The 19,330-nt window shown below is 34.2% G+C and overlaps 1 protein-coding gene across 2 annotated transcripts in view; it reads right to left on the minus strand.

The window, feature by feature from the left end:
* The window catches only part of LOC115881302 (protein FAM135A), a 94,605-nt gene that overhangs the window by 39,474 nt on the left and 35,801 nt on the right, over nucleotides 1-19,330 (minus strand). For both annotated transcript variants that reach the window (XM_030898730.1, XM_030898729.1), the window contains exons 4-5: nucleotides 6,125-6,382; nucleotides 5,757-5,786 (exon numbers count right to left, since the gene is read on the minus strand). In XM_030898730.1, coding sequence (XP_030754590.1) covers nucleotides 5,757-5,786; nucleotides 6,125-6,382 — 288 coding nt within the window. The remainder of the gene's footprint in view (nucleotides 1-5,756; nucleotides 5,787-6,124; nucleotides 6,383-19,330) is intronic.

The following is a 19,330-nucleotide window of genomic DNA, read 5'->3' on the forward strand; positions in this document are numbered from 1 at the left end:
GAAAAACGACAGGAGAACCATTTCCAAGAAGTCGTAGAAGATCTGGAGGAACGCCTTCAGCAGAAAATGGAAAAATTAGAGATGGACATACAGAAGACCAAGGTACAAGCAAGGACACCTGGCGTCTCTGGAACTGCGAACCTCAAGGCCCCGACCTATGATGGACAAACTACTTGGACAATGTACCACCGCCAGTTTGAAGCAGCCGCTGCTGCCAACCGATGGACTGACCAGGAGAAAGCAGCGGCACTCGTCATCGCGCTGCGTGGCCCTGCCCTGGAATTGTGCTACAAACTATTCCTGCAGCCCAACAGCAGGAATACCAAACTTTGGTTGCTGCACTGGACAGAAGATATGGCGACCAACATCGACGCCAACTTTACCAAACCCAGATCAAGACACGCCTGCAGAGGTCCGGAGAGAGTCTGCAGGAATTTGAAGCAGACTTACGTCGGCTGGTACACCTAGCGTATCCTGAAGCAACGGAAGGATTTAGGGAGGAACTCGCTGCTCAGTGTTTTATCAGCGGACTGAGGGACAACGAGTTACAGAGGGCTCTGCAAATATCCCGATTCTCTACCAGCAGCGAAGCACTGGTCAGGGCGCTGGAAAGTGAAGCTGCTTTTAGCGCCATCCCTAGACCGAAGATAAGATCAGTAACGGTCGAGGAACAGCCCGAAAGCACTCACAGGGGTTTGGAGGAGATGTGTAAGAAAGTCGACAAACTATGTGAGCTACTAATAAACAAGAGAGTCAACAACACCGGAAGATCCCAGGACATAAGGTGCTTTAGATGTGGCAGGAATGGCCACATCAAACGGGATTGCCGCGTCCAAATGCGATCCCGTTCACCATCCAGAGAACGTAGGCACCAGGAAAACTAAAATCAGTCAATACTAAGGGGCGAGTATTGACTGGGGAGAACAGAGCCCCCAGGATTTTTTCCATTAGGAGTCTAGGAAGAACCGCTGACAGTTTGGTGATCGACGAAAGTCAATGGAAAGGGAATTCGAATGACTGTGGATACTGGCGCTATGGTATCGTTGGTGCGGGCTAACTCAGTGCAAGGATTGAAGCTGATGTCTCTGGGAAGAAGAGTGTGTTTACGTACAGTTACGGGGGAAATGGCCGTTGCACGGGGAAAGGCTATCGTCGAACTGAAGTTAGGAAATTTGAAGTTTCAGCATAGCGTCTTAGTGGCAGATATTGAAGATGACTTCATCTTGGGCATGGATATGATTCGTCAACATGGATTTTCGTTCGATCACCAGAGAAATATCTTAAATATTGGATATGAAGAGTTCATGTTATCTCCAGACGAGGGACCAGGCAGAATGGATGTAAGATCAGCGGAAACTGTGGTGATACCTGGTAATACCGAGAAGATCGTATTCGGTAAAGTGGAGAAAATCGCTGGGTGCTGTGTTGGACTGGTAAAAAGTGGCGACAAGAAACAAGATAGGTACTTAGTAGGAAAATCATTGGTGAACACCGACAAGAATATACCGATCAGAATTGCGAATGTTTTCCCGAATTGTGTCAAGATTCAAAAAGGTGACAAGATAGCCATCTGCGAACCTGTAAGAAGTGTCACCCGATGTGATGAAGTGTCGTCAGCTGTTACACAAATGGCATCCAAAGAAACATTAAAACATCTAGAACAGCCATGGGATCACCTAACATCTGAGGAGAAACAGAAGGCTAAGCAGTTCCTGCGAAAGCATGGCAGTATTTTTGAGAAAAATAACAGTGGAAGAACGGATTTTGTGAAGCACCGGATTAATACTGGTCATGCTCAGCCGATTCGACAACGTCCTAGAAGGGTGCCCCTTTCCAAACAACAAGAAATGGAGACAATGGTAGATAAGATGCTAGAAGATGGAGTTATCGAAGAATCATCGAGTCCATGGTCATCTCCTGTTGTTTTGGTGACGAAGAAAGATGGTAGTACACGATTCTGCGTGGACTATCGGAAGCTCAATGACGTCACTAAGAAGGACAGCTACCCACTGCCACGTATAGACGACACGTTAACCACACTGGCAGGTTCGTGCTGGTTCTCCACTCTCGACTTAAAGAGTGGATACTGGCAAGTTGGTCTGGACGAGGAAGACAAAGAAAAGACGGCTTTTTCTACAGGAAACGGACTATACCAATTCAAGGTCATGCCGTTTGGATTATGCAATGCTCCAGCCACTTTCGAACGTCTCATGGAGGTGGTGTTAAGAGGATTAACTTGGAAAACGTGCTTGGTTTACCTCGACGATGTATTGGTTATGGGAAGAACTTTTGAGGAGCATTTGCGAAATCTAGAAGAAGTCTTCGGCCGCATACGGAATGCTCACCTGTACTTGAACCCGAAGAAGTGTAGCTTATTCCAGCGACAAGTGGAATTTTTGGGCCATGTAGTCTCAGCAGACGGAATTTACACTGACCAGAAGAAAATCGCTGCAATCAAGGATTGGCCTAAACCTCGCGACAAACATGAACTTAGAAGTTTTCTGGGTTTATGCACCTATTACAGAAGATTTGTCAAGGGATTTGCCAATATAGCTGCACCCTTACATAGACTTACAGGTGATGAAGTCGGCTACGAATGGAACACCGACTGTGATGTAGCCTTTGGAAGACTTAAGACGGCTTTATGTTCAAGTTCTATTCTAGCCTACCCACAACAACAAGGGAGGTATATCCTGGACACAGACGACAGCAACATCGGCATAGGTGCAGTGCTATCACAAGTGCAAGATGGCGAAGAACGAGTGATAGAATATTACAGTCGAGTTCTATCCAAACCGGAAAGGAATTATATTGCTGCAATGTATTATAAAAAATTATTATATATACCTATACTGCAAGAAATTTGTTTTCTGTTATAATTTGGCTTTGCCTGAAAAAAGCCTTTACCATCCTTTTACTATCGATAGTTGCGCCTCGGTGGTACAAAAGTACTTCCATTGCACGCAGGCCGCCATCTCCCGTTCGGGACTTAATATCTAACCGACACTTTCCGACAAGTCAGAATTAACTATCTCTGCGCTGTGGTTGTCATTTTGTGGATCTGCCCAAGTTCACCTGATGATGGAGTAGGACTCCGAAACCGGTAGTGAGAGCAGGTTGATCCACATTATGACAAACACAGCGTAAAGGCTCAAATTCTATATCAGCAGTTAAGTGGCAAAGAATCCCTATATAATTTTATTATATATACCTATACTGCAAGAAATTTGTTTTCTATTTTATAATTTAAATTTCATATATGAATTTTTTAATATATGTTTAACATGTGTTGAAAATCTTAAGTCAGTATCGAAATATAACCCCAAATTGCTGCAGCTGTTCGTAATATTAAGGATACGGTTGTGGTTGTTCATTTTCACGCTTCATCCCGCTTTTTCATTACCTTCTATACCTGGGTGGGCTGGCACCCACAGTAGGAGGACCTTATTGTAATTGTCTAATTTATTCAGTTTCTCTAGGCATTCTTTGACTAACTTCGAATTGATGACTGAGATGACCGCTTTTAATACTGCCTGAATATCGAATAAGATGGCATTTCTGATAGTTCCTATCTAAGATAAATGGCGTCGTCAATGTCGACAGTAATAACACAATTAAAAAGAGTCAAACTTTGGTGTTGGAAACACTGTTAAGACAGGTTTAGACGTTAATAACCATCATTAGCTTGTTCTGAATTGTCTATCGTTCAATCATCAAAATCCGATGTCAAAATCAAGTTCAAGAAATGATTTCTTGTGGATTATTATTATATTTAAAGAGATAATTGTTTATTAATCAATACAATACAGTAAATTCATGAGGTTACGTAATATTATAGTTATCCGCTTAGCGATAAGTTGAAGCCCTAACTGGATAACAAACCTTCCCTTCGGTTTAAAGTATATTTTTAGAAGTAATCTTTATGAACACTGGTTTTAAAATACTACTGTTTAATACGATTATACCAAATCGTTTAAAATTTAGACAAGAATAATTAAAGTAAAATTGTATGAAAGATTTTACGGTGTGCGTGCTTCTTCATATATTGAAAATAAATAATCCGAATATACAGGGTGGTCCAAACTGTATTCCGGAAAGAGCATTCCGGAATTTAGCAGTATATTGTGCAGATGAAAATATGTAAAAAAGTTCGTATAAATGTATGTCCTAAAATGCTTAGTTTCGAAGATACAGGGTGTAGAAGTTTCATTTTTATTTCGATTTTTTCCAAATAATTTCTGAAGTAACATCAATATTTGGATGAAAATTGGTGTCTGATTGTTTTTTGGTATGAAAAATTTGATTTTGATGTCAATATGGCTCCTACTTGTAGAGGGCGCCACCTACATATTTTTAACTGGTTTGAAGAGTAATAACTTTTCGTCCGTACCTGTATAAAACTAATAATTAAAAAAATGTACATTTACGATGTTTTTAACGTAAAAAAGATCTCTTAATAAAAATCGCTACGAGTAATAGTTCTCCAGATATTTGAAATCGAAATTATCAATACCTGTCATCATTGACATAAATTAAACATGTTGACTAAATAGTTAATAGACGGAAATCATAAATTTCAAATGTTTTTGTGCCAAACCATCATCAATCATCATATTTTCGAAGAAAATTTTATGATTAATTTAAAAAAATAAAAATTTTCCAAATTTATCTTTTTAGTCAATTAACTATCTACTGGAAGATAAATTTCTTGCAGTTCTTAGGTATATAATTAAAATTATATAAGAGTTTCTTGCCTTGAACTGCTAATATAGAAATTAATTCCACGCTGTGTTCGTCATAATGTGGATCAACCTGCTCTCACTACCGGTTTCGGGGCCCTACCCCATCATCAGGTGAGCTTGGGTATTTCCACAATATGTCGAGCACAGCGCAGAGTATATAAACACGACTTGTCGTAAAGTAGCGGTAAGATATTAAGTCCGCATCGCGAGATAGCGGCCTGTGTGCAATGGTAGTACTTTCGTACCACCGAGGCACAACTATCGATAGTAAATAAAGGCTTTTTTCGGCTAGCCCAAAATATATAATGGAAAATAAATTTCTTGCAGTTTTATTATGACAAGTCGTATGTATATACTCTGCGCTGTGCTCGTCGTTTTGTGGAAATACCCAAGCTCACCTGATGATGGGGTAGGGCCCCGAAACCGGTAGTGAGAGCAGGTTGATCCACATTATGACGAACACAGCGTGGAATTAATTTCTATCAACTATCTACTCAACATGTTAATTTTTTGTCAACGACATGTATTGACTATTCCCATTCTAAATATCTCGAGAAGGGTTGCTCGTAACGATTTTTACCAAGAGACATTTTTTACGTAAAAAAATACGAAAATGTATATTTCTACACTCAGCAGTTCTATACAGGTACTAACAAAAAGTTATTACTCTTCAAAACAATTTAAACTCATGTAGGTGGCGCCCTCTACAAATAGAAGTCATAATGACATCAAAATCAAATTTCTCATGTCAAAAAACTATCAGACACCAATTTTCATCCAAATATTGACATTGCTTCAGAAATTATTTGGAAAAAATCGAAATAAAAATGAAACTTCTGTATCTCCGAACTAAACACCCTGTATCTCCGAAACTAAGCATTTTAGTACATACATTTATAAGAAGTTTTTTACTTCTTTTTATCTGCAGAATATGGTCCCGAAGTTTCCGGAATACAATTCGGACCACCCTGTATATTAAGATTGTGAATTTAAAGTATCATTAAAACCACTTACCAGCTCTGCATGTAACGTAATAGACCTTTTCTGGAATAAGAAAAAAAAAAGATTTTGTATTTTTTTATTAAAATAGAGTCACTAAAAGCAACAGTAATATTTCAATTATACTAATTCAGGACAACATGATAACAGAATAAGATTACCAGTTTTATTAGACAAAACTTATTTAATGTTAATGAAATAAATTAATTAGAAACTACGATATCTATCAAGCAATTCAAAATTTCCTCAAAAATGAATTAAATTAAAAAGCAATTCAACCCTAATACATCCTTCTAATTGAAAACCTTTCATTATATCTGCATTTAGAATGATAAAGGAAATCAAAAATTACAGTTTTTTGTGTGTGGTCCCACTGTACTTACTTCATTGATGGTTGGTGCAAGGCAGTAAGTGCGGCGTGTATAGTGATGGATACGGCTGACAGATGAAAGTAATCGAACACAACGGGTAAATGATAGTGTAGTCCCTCGATCGATGAAAAGTTGAGCTGCAATGTTCGAGATGACACTAGAGCCATAGAGTTTGGTGAGGTGTCGCTGAACCACAAGTCGAGTACTATCGCAAATTCGGCTCTTTCCAACGATTCGCGCAGATTATTGGCGTCGACCAACATGTGGCATCTAGAAAAAACAACATTTAAATTGTAATTACGGTAGTAATATATGATTAATAATAATAGCCCCCGTATACCGTGTGGTGCATCATAACGCGGGACATAGGAAATCCCATGTAAATTTCGAAAAGGTAAAATATTATCTCCCCAGATGATTTTATGCAAAAAGTGCATTAGACTTTATTTAAGAGGCGTTAAAGTTTTTTAGTTTGAAAGTGTGGTTAATATTTTTCTGAATTGGAATTATCATCTACAAAAGAATTAGTTGAACTGAGTTGAAGTATTCGCGGTGTACAACTTCTGTTCGACAGTTCATTACTCCACCACTAGCAGGCCTCGCTCATATCACATACATCCACAATAATCCAAGGGATAATCGAAATATTTGTAACACAAGAAACTTTATTAAACTATACCCAAGTAGCAAAAAGAAATTCTAAAAGGATTGAATGATTTTATAACAGTCGAATAGCGTTGTCTTAAGGACTGCTTGATTTTATTAAGCGTTTGGTTTCGACCATTCTGTTTTTTAATAAAAGTTGTCATATTAAACTATTTTCTAGTAGTTTTTACAACGTATCCTATAACGCATTAAACGATAATTTCTTTTGGTATGATATAACACTTAATAAGACAATGCTATATGATAACATACATATTATTTTATTAGACTCTTATACCCACCATGTAAGAGTTCTATAATATTCATATAACTAGTAGTCACAAGATCATATAATAGTTACTTAAACTTGTCTTATTAAAGTTGTATTACGTTGTATGATAGAACGTTTTATTGCGTTAAACTACGGTGCTGTATACAACACAGTTATATAGCCTTATATGATAAAATTGTGATTAACAAAATAAATTCGCTGTAATATCTGCATTATAAAACTGGTAAAGTACAATATAACCTCATTTTAAATTAAATGGTATACCTAGTTATTTATTTAGTTATTGTTGTTGTTGCAAAAGTAATATCTACGTACGAGTATAGTCAATCACAGCTATTATGAATTCTGGACAAAGTTGGAAAAAAGTTAACAAACGCAGTGGTAGTTATAAAGAGCATGTAAGAAAAAAACTCCTCAAAATTACGGCAAATAATCCCCAGAATTCCCTGGGTTCTCAAAAGCCAAAATCACTCGGGTTGTCTGGCTTCTTCAAAGCATTGTTGCCACGTTGGTGTAAAAGTTTTACTGTAGTAATGTTTGTATTGTTTTATTGTTGTTTTCCAAGTCCTTAGGTTGCCGCTTTCACGTCGGGCATGCATGAAATGCGTTGCGCATGAATCCCATGAAAATCTGATCATGTTTGTTAGTTTACATACCTAATCAAATGAGATTTGGCAACATCTATTTGTCACAAATCTCAATATGTCCCAAAATAGTTCTATAGTGCCTGGAAATTTGCGTAATGATAAATATTTATCCTATACCGTTTTATTTTACAACAAAGACTTATTTAAGGGATTCATTTATAATAAAATGGTTGCATTATAATTCGCCATGTTTAAGGCAGAACTTTATATGTCCTATGGCCGCCATTATATGAAGCAAAATGAAAAACATCAAAATACATTGTAAAATGTTATTTTTTGACAACTATTTTGTGATAAGATTCCACATACAGTAATAAAGTGTTTAATTAAATAAAAACAAGAATTTTTGAAAAATTTTATTTTATTTTATTGTTTAAATTTATATGTAAACCTTAATCGAAATTAAAGCGCTTTTAATTTTTGCCAAATACATACCTATAATCTAGCAGTAAAATTTTCGGCGCAACAAAAATTGTCCCTACTTTTCTCAAACCCTATTAATGATTTTTATATTACATATTTGTTGTACCTTCTGGCTCTTACCCGCCATTTTCATTGTCGAGTAAAAGTCTCCTTTTAACAATCCATATCCTCTAGATTCATTTTACGACACGCTTAAAATATAATTTGTCTCTAATTTTCTTCGGTAAAAATAAAATACTTGTACTCGCTAAATGATCAAATGTTTTATTGTTCTGTTTCTTAGATGTGACCACGTAATACACAATAAAACTAGTTTTATAATAGTCATATAATGCTGTGTAAAATAGTTGCATAAGAGTTGTATACCCTTTTTATAGAACTTCTATACTACTAAACGGTTGTATAAAAATGGGCCTTTTTTGGTTGTAAAGCTATCATATTACGGTCATATAGCACGTTATATGAATTGAGGTATCCTATAAAAATTATCACATAGCTGTTTATACAACCTTTATAAAATAAAATTTGCTACTTGGGTAGTAATTAATAATTAATAAAACGTTTATATAATTCCCTATTCCAGCCAAACAATACCCCAAATGATTGTGAAATTCACGTCTCACAATACAAAACTGTTAAGGGGACAACCTTTAGCATTACACAAAGGTGTCGTTTTCAGTCCATCTAAATTTCTGAATTTAATATGCCCATAAAGACGGTTTTCCAGTGTGCTTCAAAGGAAGAAGTCGTTCGGCGAAAAAGCCAGTGGTCTTTTGCTACTATATCCCCAATAAACGGGAGTCAATGTCTTTCTTTTCTTCAGCATGAAGAATATTCAAGTCATTGTTATTTTCTTCCTGTTCAATTACTTTTGTCTTCCCACTTCCATGTGCTTAATACCTTAGTGCCTTTAGTTTAAACCTTCGGTTTATTCTTTAAACTGGTGGCTTATTCGGTATAGGCTTTTCGGAGACTGAGCTGCGACTATAACTAACACAGCGGGAATACTATTACCAGCAAAATGCCGTTTAACCATCGTAACTTTTTCAGAAGTTGCAAAATTCATAATTATTTTATACAAAATTACTCTGTTTGGTACCTTCAAATTTTTGTAAACAAAATGTGACATCGAATTTGACAATGACACAATCACATTTTTGCTGGTATTTTAATTGTAACTTTCTCTGGGCCGTATTAAAAATTTTACTAATTTGAACGAACAGTTTTATACGCGTAAAAATTAGTTTTTACGTGTAACAGTTTTATTCGCGTAAAATAAGAAAAATAATAAAAATCGTTTTTTACGTGTAACAAAAGTTTTTTTACACGTAATAATTTGATTCACTTTTACAAAATTTGTATTAAAATATCAATCTTTTTTTTAAACACGTGGACTGCTCACAAATACATGTCGCGTCACTATGTATTTCTAAGCCGTTACCTGTTTTCGTTGCCTCTAGCTCGTGTGTCACGGCTTTGAATTTTTACTCCCAGCGCGCATATTAATTATAACACACAAATAACCATAAAACTATAACGTAAAAAATATATACACAAATAAACTAAATTTCCTAAAGTAAATGGCAAATAATAATTATTATTTTTACACACACCACTGGCACTAGCAGTAAACTGCGTTGTGTCGAATATCCAGCCCGTTCAACTTTCGATCCAAGCATATATTTCATTTTTGTCTTTTCAATGCTAACCGCGCCGACCTCGCCCATCTCTTTCTCACAGGATTGATTGTTGAATGGGCCGGGAAATCCACGAGCTACTTACGAGCTTGCGACGTTACTAATCGACATCTTGATAGAAACTGCAAACCTGCCGCTTCTTTTGAGTGTTTTTAATGGACACAAATTGAAAGCTGCAAACGGTAAAATCGCAAAAGCGCTTCACACGCAAAAATGCGTTGTGTCACCGTGCTTCATTTCCCTCGTATAGTGGACACATAAAAGTAACAGTTTCGAAACATGCGTGTCCCAATGGTTGCACGAATAAAACGCTGATACGTAACTGTTCCTTAAATGTGACAAAATATTGCTCAATGGGTAGTATTATCAATAAATCATCATAATCAATATTAGGCGATGCAGGAAGGTTTTTGGACTACGGGGATATTGCTGGATATGATTTGACATTTTTTGATTTTATTTTTTTCTCTATTTTTGCATCCATTTCAAGGAACTAATACTTAAAATAAAATATAGACTGAACTATTTACATCTCAACGCGGTCAAACAATCTTTTTTGTACACATGTTTACTTCTGGGTACAGTCGACCGAGCCTTCCTCATCCAGCCTATGTTGTCACGTTTTTAATATTATCAATATTTTTTTTCTTGTTATACACATATATTGAGATATTAATACTACAGTTTAATAAAGTAGGTTTTAATATTCCATAGATGTATTAAATAGTCCTTATACTACTAAATTATAAGTCGGATACTGTTTAAAAAGGATAAGTTCTTTACAATATGACAACACCGATTAGAGGCGGGGGAGTCTATTCATTCCTTTATTACCTTGTAGTACGCGTCGCACGTGTGCGGTAAAGCTTTGTTGCCTCTATGTCCCCGGCTGTATTAACGCATTTTCTTAGCTTGTAGTCCTTAATTGTTTATTTTATTGACTTTTTCTGTTCAAGAACTATAAAATATGGTTCGCCAGTGCCAAATTTGCAAGATATTTGACTTAAATAATCCATTTAAGTCTTGAAACGACTTTCGACCGGCAGGCAACTCTCAATTTACCCATTGGGAGTCAGTGGCGTTGTTGTAGAAAGGCGCTTATTTAGATAATATTTTAGTAAAATGTAAAATCTGAATTTTGAATTACATTACATTATTTACTTACTTACATTGTAACAAAATCATAATTATAACCCTGTTAATAATTAATAATGTTTTTATTAAAAATATATTCCAGTTTATTCTAAAATTATCTTCAAAATCTAAAATAACATACAAGAATTTTAAAATGATATTATATTATGAAACAATATTTTTTAATATACCAGGTCGTCTCAAAAAGTGTCTCCCACCCCTATAACTTTTTATTTTTCAGATAAAAAAACAGATTTGTATGTTAGTATGTATATGACATAAATTAGGATTTATTGACGTATTCAGTTGTTTTTGGTCTCTTCCTATTTCACCGAAATTATTACATCTTTTAATTTTTAAAGGCACCATCGGTATATTGCTACTTTATTCGATAAAAAATGACACTCTGAATAGAATGAAATATGTCAACTTTTGACATTGTCGCTTAAAAACAAATCGTATTTTAAATTTCAATCCGGGGTGCCATGGTGTTAAAAACACTAAGTTTTAATCAAGGAGCCTTGGAAAAATAGTTTTGATCGTATAATAGATTTCGTGTCTTGTCTAGGGCGGTTTAAAGATGTACAAATCTTATTTTTAATCATACATATTATGTCAATTTTTTCAAATGGAACAAGGGTGACTTATTAGCATATTTGGAAAAAGCATTTTTTTATGAATATATTAATACCACACACTTGGTATTTCGAGTCAAATTTTCGTTATGAACCGCGTGTTACAATTACAATTAAACCATATGCGAAAATGTCAAAAGTTGACATATGATATGTCATTCTATTCAGAGTGTCATTTTCTATCGAATAAAGTAGAAATATACCGAGGGTGCCGTTTAAAAATTAAAAGTTATAGTCATTTCCGGTGAAACAGGAAGTGACCAAAAACAATTGAATGCGTCAATCAATCCTAATTTATGTCATGTACTAACATACTAAATCTTGTTTTTTTTATTTAAAAATATAAAAAAATTATGGGGATGAGTCACTTTTGGGACGCACCCGGTATAATAAAGACAGTACCGAGTTAAATAAATGTAGTTTTCATTTTATCCACTTCCTATCACCTTCCTTGCTTTAATGGAACAGATTTATGTTTTCTCTAATTTACATAATAAGACATCACTTAACCAGAAAAAAAATTACATCATATTTTTTTTTCTCTCCCTGTCGCCTATTCTATTATATCTGTGGAATAGATCCTCTTTTGATTAATATTAGGGGTTGTAAATGTTTGACTAAAATTAATAATTTATTATTAATTTCAAAAAATACGTAATTTCGATTATAAAATTTCTTCTATAACGTGTATTTTATTATTTTTATCCTTTTTGGACTCTAAGACGTTTTTAACTAAACTTTATTTCAAAAACCTGTCCTAAATCTTAATAAAATATAAAAAGTTTAAATACGATATATTTTAATTTAATTATAGCTTCATTAAAATAAAAAATTTACTCGGCTATGATACGGAGAGTTCAGGTTTACTTGAGAAACGAAAGACAGTGTTGTGTTTCTCGGCAGAGTCGTCAGGGAACGACCGTTACGACAGAGACAACCTATCTATCGTTCGTGTCGCACTCGTTATAACCTAAAACAATAACACAACAATAACAAGACATTGTCTGACTGCATGTTCCAGCTATTTATGAATGAGATGCTCTGTCTATATTTTATTTTAAGTCTATGATGTAGATATATTTCGTCATTTTCGTCATTTATCTACGTTCAATGTAGTTCCTTGAAAAAGATCAAAATGTGATCGAAACGTTGGAAAACTATTAAAGATATATAATAAATAATACCAAATACCTAGAAAAAGAGGGTCAAAGAGGTCAACAAAAAATAAGTCAATCATATATTGATATATTATGAGAAACGGAAATTTATTAAAACATTTTTATTGCCACCGCATAAAAGTTAAAATATTTTCCTGAAATACATCCTACTACATACTTTGGATATGCACTTTTACAAAATTCCTCAGTTTTTTATTATAGGAGCTACAGATGCCCGACGTACTGTTGAAAAAGATCAAAATGTGATCGAAACGTTGGAAAACTATTAAAGATTAAGTTATAATTCTAATTGAATTATATTATTAGAAATATACCAAATACCTAGAAAAAGTTAACCATAAATATGCAAAAGAGGGTCAAAGATCTCAACAAAAAATAAGTGAATCATGTATTGTTTTAAATATTATTTAGTATTCTAGAACTATAAATATATGATTAATAATTATTTAAATTTAGCGACATAATTTTAATTAGATTTTTTTTATATTTGACTGTCCCGTATGTTATTACACAAAGCTATCAAATTCGTATTCAAGAAAGAAAAAAAACCAAAAAAAATAGAGTGAATCCAAAGCATTCAAAATATACTTATAGCGTATTTTGATTGCTAGAGCTTTATGATGAAAACTTCAACCTTATTTCAAAAGAAAATCATATAAAACAATTTTATTGACAATGTCGCAAATTGTATGCAAAGGCCGTCGACCAACTGTCAGTCAAAAATTCAATAGCTACATCGGGCTTCTGTAGTTCCTAGAATAAAAAACTCAGGAATTTTGTAGAAGTGTAAACGTAAATTATGTACTAGGATGTATTTTTGGAAAATACTTTAACTTCTATAGCGTGGCTCAAGAAGGTGTGAGTGGATCGGAATGATTTTTTTTTTTAAATGGAACACCCTGTGTATCATTGCAAATCAGGAAATGGATTGTAATCAATACGCAGTTTTTTATTAAAGCCGAATAAGACGTCGATGTAAAGCAAACATGCACAGATAAACTCACCAGTAGGTGGAATAACGGAAGAGTTTTGTCGCAAAAAGACGAATCTCCGCGTTCCACAAACGCTTCCGGAAATTTCGGCCGATATTGGCGGCCAAAGTGGCAACGGGGGAGAGGAAATGGCGCGACATCTGCAATAAGACAGGATTAATTGGGATATTAGGCGACGCAGGAACGTGTTTGGACTCCGGGGATATTGCCGACGGTAAATGGGGGAAACGACGGGATAAAATGGAGGAAAGAGTGACTGGTGTGCGGGTAATACCTACGTGATTACGTCGAGATTGAGTAAATACTGTGAGATTTAAGATGGTCTAAAAATAATATTTCGTGCCGTATCGAAAAGGACATCATTATTCAAAATGGACATTTTTTCTCTATTTTGCATCTTTTTCAAGAAACTACATTGAACGTAGGTATGTTTCGTCATTTTCGTCATTATCTACGTTCAATGTAGTTCCTTGAAAAAGATCAAAATGTGATCAAAACGTTGGAAAACCATTAAAGATTAAGTTATAATTCTAATTGAATTGTATTATTAAAAATATACGAAATACCAAGAAAAACTTAAAAAAATGTACAAAAGAGGATTAAAGAAGTCAACAAAAAATAAGCCAATCATATATTGATATATTATGAGAAACGGAAATTTATTAAAATATTTATACGTCTTTGCTTTCATTATTTTTTTAAACTTAATTTTAAATATTAGTTAGTATTCTAGGAAAATAAATATACGATTAATAATTATTTAAATTAACATTAATAATAATTTAAATTTAGCGACATAATTTAATAGAGTTACTGGCGTGCGGGTAATACCTACGTGATTATGTCGATGAGGTTGAGTAAATACTGTCAGATTTAAGATTTTCTAAAAATAATATTTCGTGCGGTGTCATACACAATACCGCTATTCAAAAAGGACATTTTTTAGCTATTGATTTTATTTTTTTCTTTATTTTTGCATCTAGTCAACATTATAATATACACTCAGATGCAAAAAACGCAACGAAGAAAATGTTGTTCAAATTTAAAGTGTTACTTTTGTTATTTTCAGCCCTATTTGCATAAATTTAGCAAGCTGTAATTTTTAAATATAAAAGTGATCTATATAAACTGGACGTTTGACAATTGACTGTTGACAGATGGATGTCGCGGTTGTCGCCTGTCAGTTACTTTGCGCCTTCACGCCTTATATTAAAGCGCAATTGAATCCTTAATTTTTAATTGAACATCTCTTAATTGTTCCAATTTTCGAAATAAATATCAGGCGGCTTAACCGCTCTATAAGAGTCCTCTTCCCCCCTTTTTTGTGGTTGACTGGTCAGCGATGCTTCACGGTGGAGTTCATAACAACACGAGCCAAATTTTTTAATGTTGTTTTTATGAAGGTCTCTCTTTTCTGGTACCACGTTAAGTAAGTCTTTACTCTTAACTTTTAGAACAATAATTGTCTAACATGTATTTCCATTTTAGTGTCCTGAGGAAGGAATAAATAAATTCCGAAAGCTTGATAATTAACAAAGTGTATTAATTCTTTGTCAAACCCTTCCGACTGCAACCCCACTAGATCCTAGATTTTCTTTCTCACTAGTCAGTCGAGACTACTTTCTGCCTATTTTAATAATTTAGTTTATAAAATATGGCTTAAAATGTTTAAAAAACTCAACATCCCAGAAAATTGTTTTATTTAAAACAGTATATTGTTTTATTAAGAGTAAAAATGATACTTTCTGCGGCGAGTCATTTTTACTTTAAATAGAACATGCCATTTTTTTTAAACGTCACAAATAATTTTTAAACAATTTTAAACGTTTCAAATAATATAAAAATATTTAAAAGTAATACCTTGTAAGAATTAATATATCGAAAAACTATGGTTACGAGCTCGTTGAATTTGACACTTTATGTGCAGTTTAATATTATATTTTCGTTGTATTTTCGTATTTAAGCTACACTGATGCCCACTTGCACCGTTTGTATAAACTTTGTTTAAAGGCTAAACAGTGATTAACTATATAATATTTCATTACAGTTAATCACTGGTTAGCCTTTAAACAAAGTTTATACAAACGGTGCAAGAGGGCATGAGCTACACACACACTGGTGCGATCAGGGCCGCGATCACGATGACGATCAGGGCAGCGATAACATGAGCGATCATTCTAGCACACACCAACGCGTTCACGCTCACCGCTGTACCTATATGTAGTGAGCTATCCTGTAGGTATACATATTTACATTATTAAAAATGTGAATTATGTATACCGAAAAAAAAACATTCTTAATTATTCTACAATATTTAAACTTAAACAATAAAAATGTATACATATATGTACTATCCGATCCAATTGCAACTCCAATTTTGTCTAAAACTTTATATTTTTAATTCTATTATTTTTGTAATTTGGATCGGATAAAGCATATAGAATTTTGTGTATTTTTACAGCGTTAATTAACTGCTCTGTTAACTCCATTTCCAAATTGCAACAAGAAAAAACACACAAAATAACCCAAAATTCCTATCAGTTCCTGATCGTCACCGCAGAATAGAACGCCGCCAGGCCGCATTGTCTCCAAAACTCGATCGCGCCAATGTGAAACGGCTCATATTTAGTCTTAAGCAACTTTCGGCTGCGACCGCATGGAGATCGTGATCGCGGCCGTGATCGCACCAATGTGCGTACAGTTTTATGCTTCGGCGTTAAACATTCATTAATACAGATATAGTCTGTGAAATGAATAACTTTGAATTTGACAGTTCCCGCGGGCTTTTCTAGTGTTAATTTTATTAGGTTAGCAACTTGCGGCCATGCAAAGGAGCCATGCTGACGCAATGCCGTCTCTAATTGAACAGCCTCTATGATATTGATTTTTGACGTCACGCTAGTTAGATACTACGGATTAATAAATATGTATTAATATATATGTTACTATAATAAATATATATGTTACTGTAAATGTCCGAAATGCGGTAAAACCTAGAATATGCTCGCTAAACCTAGGATTTACCAGAAACATTAACTAATTAGGTTAGCCTGGTTATTTGGAGGGTGTTAATGCATTGGTTAGCCTGGTTATTTGGAGCGTCTTAATGCATTGGTTAGCCTGGTTATTTGAGGGCTGTTAATGCAATGGTTAGGTGGTTATTTGTATGGGGTTGGTTGGTTTTTACTACCACTTGCTTTTGGTAAAAATCCTAGGTTTTACCGTATTTCGGACATTTACAGTAACATATATAAAATATATATTTAGAATATTTTATTATAGGATTATATTCGACACTATTTTTTCATATGACACAACACTGATGAAGGCTATAATGTTGGCCGAAACGTTTTTAAACAAAAAATGCAAAACAAATAAAAACTTAATCGGCGTTGAACCTAAATCTCAAAAATCAAAAATTTTAGAATAATTTTACATATAAAGTAATGGCGATCTTTATTTCATAGCCATGTGACGCCTTTTTCTATGATATTGTATTGTTGCAAATATAATTTTCGAACATAGATATACTTGCAAAATATGCATATAAATTTTGTGAATGTAAAAATAATACATAACTATTATAGATATTGAATGATTTTTGTTAAATTAAGATCGATTTTCAAACCCCAAATTTAAAATATATTTTACAGTTTACCCATTATCTTATGTACCTATTCATTATTTGTATATCGTAAAACATTTGCTGCATTTGTATGGTTCATGTGGTTTATTTACCCAAAGTATTTATTACTATAAATAGGTATATATATTGTATTTATTAACTGTATATTATGTATATTTCGATGTCATCATTTTAAAATACAAAACCAAAATACGAGAATAATTATGTTTTCCATGTATTCTACAACATATTTATTAATCCGTAGTATCTAACTAGCGTGACGTCATAAATCTCTCTCGAGGCTATTCTTAGAGACGAGCGATGTCTAATGTTAGAAATGTCAAAAAGCCCTGATGACATTTTACTTTTTTTGACAATTATGTCATTTCGTGTTGATTTTGCAGAAGATAAAGAACTGTCACTTGTTTTATTATTTTTTCCTTTTATTTCACGAAAGTAAAAAGAGCTACCTATCTGATTCGTTCAGGCACTCAATTTAAAGAATATCAGTAACTCTTTTGACAGAGTGATTTTATATTTGCCATGTTGGTAAAAAATAACGGTCAAAATTCAAAGTTATTCATTTTATAAACTATATCTAATTATATTCTAATAAAATGTTTATTAATAATAGGGCTTTAAAATGCGCAATTATATAAGTTCTGATAATATTAGTTGACTCTTAAGCCCCATACTTATTGTGCTCTGATTCGCACGCGCATAGTGAGTATAACGCTGTTCGTCAATATGAGTTGTAGGTTCATTTGGAAATTCGTCCATTGTGCTCGTGATATTTCTTTCGCTCAAAAATCGACATTCCGTTGAACCGCCGCACAATCCATCGCATGGATGCATACCTTTACCTCTGGAGCATATTTAGCAAGGAAAACTTGGAAATCTCTTAGAAGAGTTTGTATACTGGCCATTTCCGTCATTACTACAGGTTATATAACATATATTTAACCCATTATTATAGAAGCTATCGAAAAAATTAATTAACAATTTAAAATTACACTAAATAAAGCAAAGTAATTAAATAATATGAGAACTATTTTACTCACATAACCGGGCGCGTAGAGGCACGGAGTACTGCAACTTCTACAGTTGCCAGGTTTACGACAGAATTGCTACTAAACCAAAGACGCTGGATACGCAACTACTACGACCCAGAATATTATATCCCTAAATAAGAATATTTAATGGCACCACCGAAATACGTCCAATGGATATTTTGTTTTAACGAAATTAGTAATGCCCGCTGGAGGGTTAAAAGTTTACAAAGTATAAATAAGGAACAGTTGTTTGTTTATAAGTAGTACAATATTTTGATCATTTTCGAGCGCAAAACAACCTTTATCAATGATACTTGAAATGCGGCTCTTTATAAACAAATCTATTTTTATCTTCTAAAAGCTGTGTCTGTTAAATTCCTTATGATATTGTGCTGAAATAGATGTGCTGTCTTGAAATGCTCTCGCTATCGTTTCTATTTACCTGAATAACAAGACGTCCTTCAGGGCACTTCCTCGTTCCTGTACAGTATCTGGAACGGTCTGCGAACACCGTAATTCCCAAAAAGAACAATGGCCGACCAAGGCCGGTGGTCACTTCCGGCGTCGCCACCTCACTTCTGCCCCAATTTGGCGGAGACGCGTAAGAGAACAACGGATTTGGTACATGCTGAAATGTATACCGATAGTTTATTAAGGCCGTGGCCCAACATAGATGCACGCGTAGAGCGGAGCGGAGCGGAGCGGACAATAGAAAAACTTCGCCTCAGTCCGCCTGTATGTGGCCACTTTCATTTACTTCAATGTAAACTAATCGAAAAAAGTTAAGGATATTGTGTTTTCGCTATGAAGAAATTTTTTTAGAAAAAATGTGTTATAACTATTAATACCTATGTCGTTTGTGTTTAAAAAAAAATACTGTTTGTAAACATAAAAAATT

The sequence above is a fragment of the Sitophilus oryzae genome, unplaced genomic scaffold, assembly GCF_002938485.1.
Source record: "Sitophilus oryzae breed Bouriz unplaced genomic scaffold, Soryzae_2.0 scaffold_1714_pilon_pilon, whole genome shotgun sequence".
Lineage (NCBI taxonomy): Eukaryota > Metazoa > Arthropoda > Insecta > Coleoptera > Curculionidae > Sitophilus > Sitophilus oryzae.